Here is a 13,410-nt window from a genome sequence, read left to right as displayed (position 1 = left end):
AATTTTAAAAAAAAAACTGTCTCCTTACCATACATTTTCAGAATTTTACTCAAAATTTTACAGCCACTCTAAACTAAAATAGATTAATTTATTCAAACAGATAAGCAAAAAGCACATTCCATATATAATATTCTTCAGCAAAATAAGCTCTGCAACACAGTGTCAAGTTTTTATAGCTATAACAAAATATTCTCTTTAAATGATGTGATGTAGAAAAAAATGAGAACGAGAAAACAGTGGGTTGAATCGTAAGGAATGTGACAATTTTCCTGTAGTTCGTAAGGAGAAGGTTAACTCAGTCAACCCTAACACCGACTATATCCGTAGTTTACCCGGGGTTACTTTGACCCCATGCCTATTTATTACATTTTTCTGAGACAAATTATAGGCGTAGTATTACAGCTAATGTTCTTAATTTTTTAATGTTAATAGTAGTTGAATAAAACTATCTATGTACGAGATGCTCATTTTTAATAGGGAATGAGATTAGCGGAAGAGTAGCGTCCCTTGATTGGACGTCACCATCACAGTAAAGATTGTTCACAACTATCTTATTAAATTTTATTTTATTAAGAACTGAATTCATCTCACTCCAGTTATATTTCGGTAGGCTTAGATAAACTTTACCTTCTAATATTAGATCGTCTTTCCTTTTATAGCCTTCCCTCGAATTAATTTCTAATTAGTGAATACTTTTCGTTCTACATTCTGTCACGTAGCCACTTATTATAAAAGCTGATAGGTCTAACATTTGACACTCACTTTCTCTCCACAATCTATGCCGGACGGCCAGTCGCTCTATTCCTATATATATACTGGAAGATTTTTATCTTTTGGGACTTTGTAGATATTATATCTACACCATTAAGACGCCGGAGCTTTTAACTTTGATTGTATAATCTTCAAGGATCAAACCCAAGCCCGCTATCAAAGGACTACACAATAACTTCTTACCAATTGCCTGGAAGTGGAATTTTACGAGTCCAATCCTGTTATCAGAGGAATAGATCATCCAAGCCCATCAACTGCCTGGAAACGTAAACTTATGAACCTGACATATTATCATAAGTTACGTAAAATATTCATATCTCTATTTGTAACTGCCACGATCACTGTTTATCTCTTTTAATTAAATTTCATCATTATTTTTATTTCATTGTAAACAAATCGTTAATTGTTTTTCATTTATAGTAACTAGTAAATTCTGGGGCCTCATTCTACATATATCTTTATGCATAGTCGAGTAGCTCTTTATTCACTTGAGACCATGACATTTTGGAGGGGACACATATAAAGAATTGAATTTATTTAGTTACATATATCTATTTCATCTAACTTTAAAGTTTAAATTGTAAAACTCTTAATTGCCCCACTTGATCATATTTTAATTGAACTCCCTATTTACAGGATTAATTTTTTTTTCTTTTTCATTTCTTCATTTAAATGGAATAGCAATTTATCCATTCATTCTTTCATTCAAATTGAATAGCATTTTATTGATTCATTCCTTCATTCATTTATTCATTTATAAATTATTCATTCATTCATTGTTCATTCATTTATTTATTCATTCATTCATTCATCCATTCATTCGTTTATTCACTCATTTATCCAATCATTCATACATTTATTCCTCCCTTCATTCTTTCATTCATACATTATCCAGTCATTCATTCATCTATTCACTCAGTTTTTCATTCATTCATTCATTCCTTGTCCACTTTGTTATTATATCACTCATTTCATTTTGTTTTTTGCCTCATTCATGAATTGTTTTCAATATGTTTACATTCCATAACGATTCATTCACCTATCATCCAATCACTCAGTGTTGTGAACACATTTTGTAACTATTGTAAATCTTACGATATTTTATTGTTTTGTATTTCAGACATCACTGTTAAACACTCTTCAATGCCTAATTACAATTGTTGAACAACCATTGAACAAGAGAGAGGTCCCAGCCACGAACTGAGTTGGTAAATATATCCTTCATTATTCTCTTTTACATGAGTTGGGCATCACATAGTAACTATAGACAACGTGATTTGTTTTGCATAGTGATTTGTTTTAAATACATTTTTGGCATATTACTGTTACCGAAAACCACTTATATATTATGTTCTGAAAAGTGAGCCTTAAAAAAAAAAATAATAATAAAAGGAGTCTACTAGCCGTCGTGTTATATTTAGTGATAGATAACTTGGGATTATTTTGGCATCCTATTATTGTTATCACACTCTAGTATATTAGCGTCATTGCGAATAATTGTACACAAACTAACGACGAGTCACACACATTGGTGATACATTTTTCGTAGTAACATAGTTTAGAGTACACGCGATTGACACATTGTTATGGACTCAAGTCATAACTCCGCATTGTATTGACGCATTGCTTTATAAGATATAACGATAAAAGGCATCAAATTCAACATACATAATAAGTTGAAATAAGAGAGAGAGATTTCTAAAATAGAACAGTTCATTCCAGTAAGTGTAAATAAATAAAACAGTCAGTAACAGTATCCTGTCAATATAATATATATAAAACATCGTAACTAATTTATTGCAAAAATGGAAGCATATAAAAGATACTTAAGTCTCGCAAAGGACTTAGAAATACCCCAGGAAAGGATATTTTCATGGTGCGAAGAGAAAATAAAAGAAGAAAAAGAAGAAAGAATTCGTAGAGAAGAAAATGAAGAAAGAATTCGTAGAGAAGAAAATGAAGAAAGAATTCGTAGAGAAGAAAAAGAACACGAAGAAAGAATTCGTAGAGAAGAAAATGAAGAAAGAATTCGTAGAGAAGAAAAAGAACACGAAGAAAGAATACGTAGAGAAGAACGAGAAGAAAGAGTCCAAGAAAGGGAACTAAAAAGACAAATAGCTTTAGCAGAAGAAGAAACCAAAAGGACCCAAATGATGCTGGAAATTGAAAAAACAAAAACCGGTCATGAAAGAAAACATAATAATAGTGATGAATTTTTCGTGAAACTTCCACGCATGCCAACATACGATGAACGCTCAGACTGTCTAGAATCCTTCTTACACCGATTCGAAGTTCAGGCTAAAGGTTATCGTTGGCCAGAAAGCAAATGGGCCACAGCCTTGATTAACTGCTTATCTGGAGAACCGCTAAAAGTTTTCTATACCTTAACAACTGAAGATGCAGATGACTATGGAAAAATTAAAGACGCTCTACTAAAAAGATTTAGATTAACGGAAGATGGTTACCAGGAAAGGTTTCACACTGCAAAACCGGAAAGTGGAGAAGACTTTAATACATTCGTGAACCGAATTACTCAATTTCTAAATCGGTGGCTTGAGTTGGCAAACGTAAAACAAGACGACTTTGCAGGCCTTTACTATCTCACGCTGAAGAATCGAATCTATCAAGCTTGCAACCCAGATTTAGTCGCATTCTTTAAAGAGAGAAAGCCAGAAAACTTGGACAAATTAAAAATCTACGCAGAAAACTTTAACAGCGCACATCCATTGACACCCCTTAGCAGAACATTGAAGGAACCATACTACGCTGCCGCTGCTCAGAGTCCATGTACACCTAAAGTTCAAAACTCAAATAGAACGAGCCGATCAATCACTCGGAACACGCAAGTGAAACAAGATGATCATAGTAACAAACCATGGAACAAACAGTTCAATAGAGACCATAGCCGATCCTATCAAAACAAAACAAGAAATAGCACTGACAATAATACTGAGTATAAGAAAACCAACAAACCTATAATTAAATGTCAATATTGTGGAATGAAAGGCCACACAGCAGACAAATGTTACAAAATCGTGCGATATCCAAAAGAAACTGCAAATGCATCACTCCAAACAAGTGTAAACAATCAGACACGAGTAATGTCAGGAGAAAATATAAATGTGTATTGCGTGAAAGGTATGTCACTTTTAACACAAACTCACAAATCAGGATCGCTATTTTTTTGTGAAGGCAAAGCTAATGGAACTGATTGCAAAATATTGAGAGACACAGGATGCAGTACAGTAGGAATAAAAGCATCTTTGATCAATGACGAAGACAAAACTGGAAAAACGGTACAATGCATCACATTCAGTGGCACAGTCGAAACCTTTGAAACAGCTAACGTGTACATAGAAACCCCATACTATACAGGAATAGTGGAATGCTGTATACTTCCCAACCCCGTCGCTGATGTTATTGTTGGCAATATAAAAGGTCTTAAAGACAACCCAACAGATGTAAAAGAATGGTCATTAACCCAAGAAACAGCTTGTCTAGCAGAAACAAGAAAGATGACTAAGACAACAGAGAAGCCAATGACTATTTCTCTAGAACCACAACAATTTGACAGGAACAGGTTCATTGAAGAACAGAAAAAGGACCCGACTTTAACTTCATATTTCAATATCGCAAACAAAGGGACGAAATCAAAAGTTGAATACATCATTGAAAAAGATATTCTGTTCAGGTTACACAGGAAAAGAAACAAAATAGCTAAACAACTGGTCACGCCGAGTATTTACAGAAACAAAATCCTTGGAATAGCGCACGATTCAATAACTTCTGGACATCTTGGGAGCTCTTCCACATTGAAGAGAATATCCGAGAATTTCACATGGCCTGGAATTACTAAAGACGTCCGAGAATATGTGAAATCGTGTGACACATGCCAAAGAAGAGTCGCAAAAGGCAGAATACCGAGATTGCCATTAGAGACAACCCCAGTTATTGAAAAAGTTTTTCAAAAAGTTGCAATTGACATTATAGGCCCTTTAACAAAATCAGATAGAAACCATACACACATACTAACACTAGTCGATTACGCAACCAGGTGGCCAGAAGCGATAGCATTGAAATCAACTACATCGGATCACATAGCTGAAGCATTGATGACAATTTTTACTAGAATAGGCATACCAAATGAGATACTGTCGGACAATGGACCCCAATTTACATCACATATGATGCATGAAACCATGAAACTCATGGGAATCCAACACTCATTCACAACTCCCTACCACCCCCAAGCAAATGGTCTTTGTGAAAGATTTAATGGCACTCTAAAGAATATGTTAAGAAAAGTGTCAGCAGAAAAACCAGATGATTGGGACAGATACTTACCAGCAATCCTATTTGCATATAGAGAAATACCCCAAGAATCTACAGGCTACTCCCCATTTGAGTTGATGTATGGACGATCACCTCGCGGCCCGATCAATATAGTAGCCGACATTTGTAAAGGGAATGAGGAGGACAATAACGAAATTATGTTTGCTTACGAATATGTAAGAAACCTGAAAGACAGAATAGAGGACACGTGTAAGCTAGCACAGGAATCCGTCACTAAAAAAGCAGAGAAATACAAGGAATACTCCGATCGAAAAAGCAAGTCAAGAAAATTTGAGATTGGTGACAAAGTACTAATACTCTTACCCGATGACTCGAGTAAACTTTTAGCTACATGGAAAGGACCATTCAAGGTATTAGCAGTACGATCTGGTGTTAATTACGAGATTCAAATTAACAACACAACAAAGACATTCCATGCAAACATGCTAAAAAAGTATTTCGATAGAGACGGATTATCACAACCAATATTTAACCATGTGGAAGCTGCAAATGTAGGATTAATCATCGAAACTCACAGCGATGATGTCGAACTACAACACACCCCACAACACAGTAACTCTAAAAATAGTACAATTAATGACGTCACAATCAATCCTCAACTAAACGAATGTCAGAAACGAGAAATCAGGTCATTATTAGAAAAGTACCAGTCAGTCTTTACAGACGCACCCGGACATACAACATTAGTGGAACACGACATAAAGTTAACCACATCTACCCCTATCAACGTGAAAAACTATCCTATTCCATTTCACGCACGAGAACAAGTTGAAAAGGAAGTTAAGGATATGCTAGATACAGGAATAGTTAGATATTCTTCAAGCCCATACTCATCACCAATAGTAGTAGTGAAAAAGAAAGACGGATCGATAAGGCTATGTATCGACTTTCGCAAATTAAATGAAGCAACAGTGTTTGATGCAGAACCAATACCAAATCAAGAGAATTTATTTGCCGCCTTATCTCAAGCAAAATACATGACAAAATGTGATCTTTCTAGAGGTTACTGGCAGATTCCACTGAAAGAATCATGTAAGAAATACACAGCATTTCAATCACCATTAGGATTGTTAGAATTTAACTATATGCCATTTGGATTATCGACAGCCGCATCGACATTCCAAAGAATGATGCGTATGTTATTAAAAGACATCCCGTCTACACTCTCATACTTTGACGACGCATGTATTTTCTCAAACTCATGGACTGATCACATGACAACCTTAGAATTAGTGCTTGAAGCATTAAAACGTAATTCTTTAACAACAAAACCGTCAAAAACAAGCATTGCATTTTACAAAATTGATTTTCTCGGTCATACCGTTGGTCATGGGACACAGACACCCGAGACAGAAAAACAAACAAAAATCGCACAATTGCAACCACCTAAGACAAAAAAAGAAGTACGCAAAGTACTTGGGCTCCTAAATTTTTACAGGAAATACATTTACAACTTCGCGCACATCGCGACACCGCTAACAAATCTGACAAAGAATGGGTCACCGAACAAAATTGTTTGGACAGAAGCGTGTCAGAATAGCTTCAACCAATTAAAGGCATTACTCTGTTCAGAACCAATTCTTAAATTACCCGACATATCAAAAGAATTTGTTGTAAGAACTGACGCGTCTGATAAGGGCATCGCAGGTGTACTATTACAGGAGCATGAGGGAACTCTAATGCCTTGCTTATATGCAAGCAGAAAATTATTGGACAGAGAATCACGATACTCTGTAATAGAGCGTGAAGGACTGGCCATCGTCTTTGCTTTAAAGACATTCAGCAGATATCTACTGCTAAAAGAGTTTGTGGTCGAAACGGACCATAAACCACTCACGTACATAAGAAATAACAAAATGAATAATAGTAGAGTACTAAGGTGGAGTCTATTTTTGCAAAATTACACTTTCAGTATCTCTCACATACCAGGCTGTGAAAATATTCACGCCGACCTACTTTCTCGATTAGTATAAACACGTGAGAAGGGTATAACTTAACCTCCCATGCATACTGTTAGTTACCTCGCAAACTATGCCAAAATCAGAACGCACAATTTCGATAATTTTATTTGTAAACATGATGACCCAACTTAATGTAACATTGAGTATTGTTTGGATATATATACCATACCCATTCATGATTTGGGAAATCTTCTCTTTATCTATTATTGTTATGAATTTTCACTCATTTATGATTAATAATTGAAATGTCAATATTCCATTTACATTTTCATTCATTTCATTCAGTAAATTACCTTCATATCATCGACTTAAATCATGCTTCATTGCCATCACTATTGTTTATCACAATGATTTGTAATCACATTGCCATCATGTTGTTCATCACAATGATTTGTAATCACAATCTTTCATTGTTATTGTCACCCATTCATATACCTACGTTAATATAAACATTTCCATGTCTAGTTAATAAATAATTTAATTGTAGCACAAATCATAACAATGGATTAATGCTAGAGTATCATGATAGTAAATTTACTTCCGTTTGTAAAATCTATCTTTCCCATAATGGTTAAAGAGTATATTTTAAACGTGGGTGGGGGGTGTCACAGTAAAGGTTGTTCACAATTATCTTATTAAATTTTATTTTATTAAGAACTGAATTCATCTCACTCCAGTTATATTTCGGTAGGCTTAGATAAACTTTACCTTCTAATATTAGATCGTCTTTCCTTTTATAGCCTTCCCTCGAATTAATTTCTAATTAGTGAATACTTTTCGTTCTACATTCTGTCACGTAGCCACTTATTATAAAAGCTGATAGGTCTAACATTTGACACTCACTTTCTCTCCACAATCTATGCCGGACGGCCAGTCGCTCTATTCCTATATATATACTGGAAGATTTTTATCTTTTGGGACTTTGTAGATATTATATCTACACCATTAAGACGCCGGAGCTTTTAACTTTGATTGTATAATCTTCAAGGATCAAACCCAAGCCCGCTATCAAAGGACTACACAATAACTTCTTACCAATTGCCTGGAAGTGGAATTTTACGAGTCCAATCCTGTTATCAGAGGAATAGATCATCCAAGCCCATCAACTGCCTGGAAACGTAAACTTATGAACCTGACATATTATCATAAGTTACGTAAAATATTCATATCTCTATTTGTAACTGCCACGATCACTGTTTATCTCTTTTAATTAAATTTCATCATTATTTTTATTTCATTGTAAACAAATCGTTAATTGTTTTTCATTTATAGTAACTAGTAAATTCTGGGGCCTCATTCTACATATATCTTTATGCATAGTCGAGTAGCTCTTTATTCACTTGAGACCATGACAGTCACCCAGAGTCTGTAACGTCACCGGCGGAAAAGTAATTAGAGAGAGAACGTCATGTTGGTTGTGCGCGGAAGCGAGGACGAGAGACGCATGCGCACAACCAACATGACGTTCTCTCTCTAATAACTTTTCCGCCGGTGACGTCACAGACGATGGGTGACGTCCAATCAAGGGACTCTACTCTTCCGCTAATCTCATTCCCTATACTTTTTTTTTCTAATATTGAAAAGTAGCAGAAATCTCTAGGATTGAAGGAGTTTAAAAAACTTACAACAACCGATGGCAGAAAAATGAGGTCATGGAACATTTGGGTCATCCGCCAGTGTCCCAGAGCGTGCATGAGGACGTTTTTGGGGTCTCCAGATTGGTTCTTGTGGTACTCGTACAACAGATGCATGCCGGGATGACTCTCCTCCCCCTGAAAGAAAATAAATAAATTGAGCTTTTTATATAGCGCAATATCCTACAAACATGCTCAAAGTGCTTTACAAAGGGTCCCTGACCAACAGCAATACGTAACATGTAGAGCGAGACACGGCGCCTGTTAGGCGATATTAGAGACAGCGCAGTTAACGATCAGGTACTCATTTTACACCTGAGTAAGGTGAGAGAATGTAAGTAAAGAGCCTTTTCCAAGGACTCAACTATGCGCCGAGCGAGGCTCGAACCCAGGACCCAGGATCCAAAAGCGAATGCCATATCACAAGACCACATATGCATACAATGAAACATAATCATCGTAAAATGCATTTTGTACGGAAGTAATTCATATTTGATTTGTATATCTGGAAGGAGTATCTCGAGATGATTAGGGACAAGGGGTGAATGCCTGGGTTATGAATATCAAAAACTCACTTTTAACTCCTTTCTCAAAAGGTGTTTCCGCCTGATCAAACATTTCCAGCACCCACTCACGACTGGGTAAACAGGGGGATCAGAAAAAAAAAAATATCGACTGCACCGATTTTGGTCCCTTTGCTTGAGAATCGAGGGCTCAAACAATTGAACTATCAGGACTGAAGGATATAAAGAAATTGCTATTGTCTCTTTCATGCTATAGAAACCGGGATAAACTCCGGCTTTGATCGTGCTCTCACAATTCATTGAAAAGATTATGGATTCTCTCTCCTTTTTTTAAATGTGATTTTTGAATCATTTTAACATGAGACTTATTATTGCGGGGTATCAGATTCATATCAACCAATTCGAGGCCATGGGTCAGATTTGATTTCAGAACCACAAAATGTATGCAAACTCGAACCAGTCTTCATATTCAAACCCCCAAAAAAGGATGGCTTGGTATCCTGCTGTTCGAGTTGAGCTTGAGCTGAGCATGTAGTGCAATATTGAATAAACGTGCTCAAAGCGCTTTTACAATGGGTCCCTAGCCAACAGCTACCCATAATATGTAGGACAAGACATGACACATGTAAGGCAATATTACAAATTTTTTTCGGATAGAGACAACGCTGTAAGCGGCCAGGTACTCATTTTACACCTGAGCATGGTGAGAGAATGTGAGTAAAGAGCCTTTTCCTAGTACTCAACTATGCGCCTAGCGAGGCTAAAACCCAGGACCTTCCGATCCAAAAGCGAGTGTCATACCACAAGACCACATAGCCGCACGATAATGGATAGTTAAAGGATTACTTGTTTTCATGCTGTTCTCGTTCCAACCCTTCATATTGGCTTTGTCAACCTACTGGCTGCCACCTCCATTCAATTTACATCAAAATACAGGGCCGTGATCTCCACAAAAAAAGGGTGAAAATATTGAGTCATGGGATTGAAGAATTCAATTTGTTGATATCTTGAACCAGCTCACAATTCACTTTCTCATGATGATCGTCGTCTTCTATTGTGACGTCATCATTGGTCAGTGTCAGGCGATTGGTTTCCAAAGGCTTACAGTCAAGGTGAGAGTTTACTACGAAAGCAAGAAGTAAGTTTGAGTTGAAAAAGGCAAGTCAAAGGCTATCTTCAAGCTATGAGTTTGCGAGGGTCCACTGTCAGGCTATGAGTTTACGAAGGCTATAGGCAGGCTAACAGTTTATGAGGGCTATAGTCAGGCTAACAGTTTATGAGGGCTATAGTCAGGCTAACAGTTAACGAGGGCTATAGTCAGGCTAACAGATTATAAAGGCTATAGTCAGGCTAACAGTATACGAGGGCTATAGTCAGGCTAACAGTTTACAAAGCCTATAGTCAGGCTATCAATTTACGAAGGCTATAGTCAGGCTAATAATTCACGAAGGCAATCGTCAGGCTATTATTTTATGAAGGCTGTAGTTAGGCAAAAAGTTACGAATATTATCTCACAAAGTAAGAGTACACAGGCTAGCCAGGCTATTAATTTACGAAGGCCAAAAGTTTAGAAAGGCTATAGACAGGGTACAAGTTGGCAAAGGCTTCAGTAAATATATGAATATATAAAGGCTTCCGGTCTGTCATGAAACTAGATCTTACCATGAAATACTTGTAGTCGTTGAGGACCAAGTCACACTGCTCGTCTGTCAACACTTTGATGTTGGACAAGTAGCCATCTCGATGGAACTGGGAGATTTGGTCATTTGTCAGTCTGTGTAAGTTCCAGTCCGATGGCTCCTTGAATGGAAAGTGGTTGGTAGTAGTAGTAGTAGTAGTAGTAGTAGTAGTAGTAGTAGTAGTAGTAGTAGTAGTAGTAGTAGTAGTAGTAGAAGTAGTAGTGGTAGCAGTAGTAGTAGTAGTAGTAGTAGTAGTAGTAGTAGTAGTAGTAGTAGTGGTAGTAGTAGTAGTAGAAGTAGTAGTAGTAGTAGTAGTAGTAGTAGTAGTAGTAGTAGTAGTAGTAGTAGAAGTAGTTGTATAGTAGTAGTAGTAGTAGTAGTAGTAGTAGTAGTAGTAGTAGTAGTATAGTAGTAGTAGTGGTGGTGGTAGTAGTAGTAGTAGTAGTAGTAGTAGTGGTAGTAGTAGTAGTATATAGTAGTAGTAGTAGTAGTAGTAGTAGTAGTAGTAGTAGTAGTAGTAGTAGTAGTAGTAGTAGTAGTGGTAGTAGTAGTAGTAGTAGTAGTGGTAGTAGTAGTAGTAGTAGTAGTAGTAGTATAGTAGTAGTAGTAGTAGTAGTAGTTGTAGTAGTAGTAGTAGTAGTAGTAGTAGTAGTAGTAGTAGTAGTAGTAGTAGTAGTAGTAGTAGTAGTAGTAGTAGAAACATATATGTAATGTCTTGGCAGCTTGTTTAATACGAGAGTAAGATGGAAGGGAAACAAACGGTATGTGACTTATCGACTAAATATTACATGTTGATTTATTCCCCTTGATTTAGGCATGATGATGATGATGATGATGATGATGATGATGATGATGATGATGATGATGATGATGATGATAATGGGATCAGCAGTTTCCTAGCAGTTTCCTTATAACGACAATCTCACTTTAAAAATGACGTGACCGAACAAGTCCTGTCGCTCTCGTTAAATTATAGCCTGAAACTCGGAAAAGACCAAAGCCATCGCTCACTTATAGATAGTATGCGCTTGGCTAAGAAGCTCACAACATCGCCATCCGGACGTATAACGGAACAACATAAAAAAATATGTGTAACCTTGAACCTTTATAGTTTGGTTAATAGATAGAATGAAGGAGACGTCACTCGGGTCTTTGTTATTGTTTTTCTTTTTGCCATCCACGTTTATGAGTAATTCTCTCTTACCTGTACTATCCAGACTTTAAACGTTCAAGGTCACACATATTTTTGTGTGTTGGTTCCTTATACTTCCGGATGTCAATGTTGTGAGCTTCTTGGCCAAGCGCATACTATCTATACAGTTTAGTGAGAATTACTCCTAAACGTGGAGGGCAAAAAAACAAAAACAAAGACCCGAGTGACGTCAACTTCATTCTATCTATTAACCAGACAATAAAGTTTCAAGGTTACGCATAGTTTTGTGTGTGGTCCGTTTTACTTCCGGATGGCAATGTTGTGAGTTTTTTAGTCAAGCGCATACTATCTATAGACAAGAGAGAAAAAAAACCGGTAACGGTGACGAACAGTGCAGTGTCAGGAAATATTCTAATTTGTTGATGCTTTTGAGTGGATATGTGGTCTAGTGTTGTGACAATCGTTTTCGGATCGGAAGGTCAAGGGTTCGAGCCTCGCTCGGCGCATAGTTGAGTCCTCGGAAAAGGCTCTTTACTCACATTCTCTCATCGTGCTCATGTGTAAAATGAGTACCTGGCTTTAAACAGCGTTGTTTCTGTCAGAAAACAATATAAGATTTCGCCTAACTGGAGTCAGGTCTTGTCCAACATATTAGGCGTTGCTATAGGTCAGGGACCCCATTTAAAGACCGTTGAACGCCTTTAGTGGATATTGCGCTATATCAAAGCTCAACTTTTTATTTTGTATCACTGACAAATCTTTAATCGTTATTGTCTTCACTATTAGTATATTTATTAAATAAATAAATAAAATAGAATAATTCCCTTCATTCATCCCCAGGGGGAAATTTGTCTTCAGGGTCTATTCTAAGGGAAGACTGGAATAACCCAGGCGTCAGACGCAGTGCAGAACCGCAAAGTGAGCGAGGGCGAGGAGACTTGCTCAAGGCCACACAACGAGGCGGGTAGTCAAACTGGGTACCTTTTGGGTACGAAGCAAAGACCGTACTGCTGAGCCACGCTGGCCCCTATTATTGTTTTGCTGACGAAGAGTTTGTACTCGGAACGTCCTTTGTTTTTCCTGTTTTCATCTGATGCCATCCTATTTTCACCTTCCCGGTGTTTCATTTCACACAGGAATTTCCTACCTTGATGTGTTGGAAGAGTGCCTGAGTTGGTTTGTGTTCCGTGCTCCAGTCTTTGACCTCTGACCCCATCCTTGGTATGCACAATTAAGTATCTGGGGCGATATAACAATAATATTATACACATCTTGAACTAAGAAAACTAAAACGGTTTATGTGGTGAAAATAGGGACGATCTATGTTCTCGAGTC

General features: G+C 37.0%; 1 protein-coding gene across 3 annotated transcripts in view; it reads right to left on the bottom strand.

The window, feature by feature from the left end:
* Nucleotides 1-13,410, bottom strand: part of LOC144959646 (phytanoyl-CoA dioxygenase domain-containing protein 1 homolog) — a gene marked incomplete at its 3' end in the record, with an annotated part of 45,151 nt that overhangs the window by 10,239 nt on the left and 21,502 nt on the right. For all 3 annotated transcript variants that reach the window (XM_078892309.1, XM_078892306.1, XM_078892307.1), the window contains 3 exon segments: nucleotides 8,711-8,857; nucleotides 10,906-11,043; nucleotides 13,223-13,314. In XM_078892309.1, coding sequence (XP_078748435.1) covers nucleotides 8,711-8,857; nucleotides 10,906-11,043; nucleotides 13,223-13,291 — 354 coding nt within the window.

The sequence above is a fragment of the Berghia stephanieae genome, chromosome 14 (genome assembly GCF_034508935.2).
Source record: "Berghia stephanieae isolate SIO BIC M18660-M18661 chromosome 14, UCSD_Bste_1.3, whole genome shotgun sequence".
NCBI lineage: Eukaryota > Metazoa > Mollusca > Gastropoda > Nudibranchia > Aeolidiidae > Berghia > Berghia stephanieae.
This window is presented reverse-complemented; position numbering and strand designations above follow the sequence as displayed.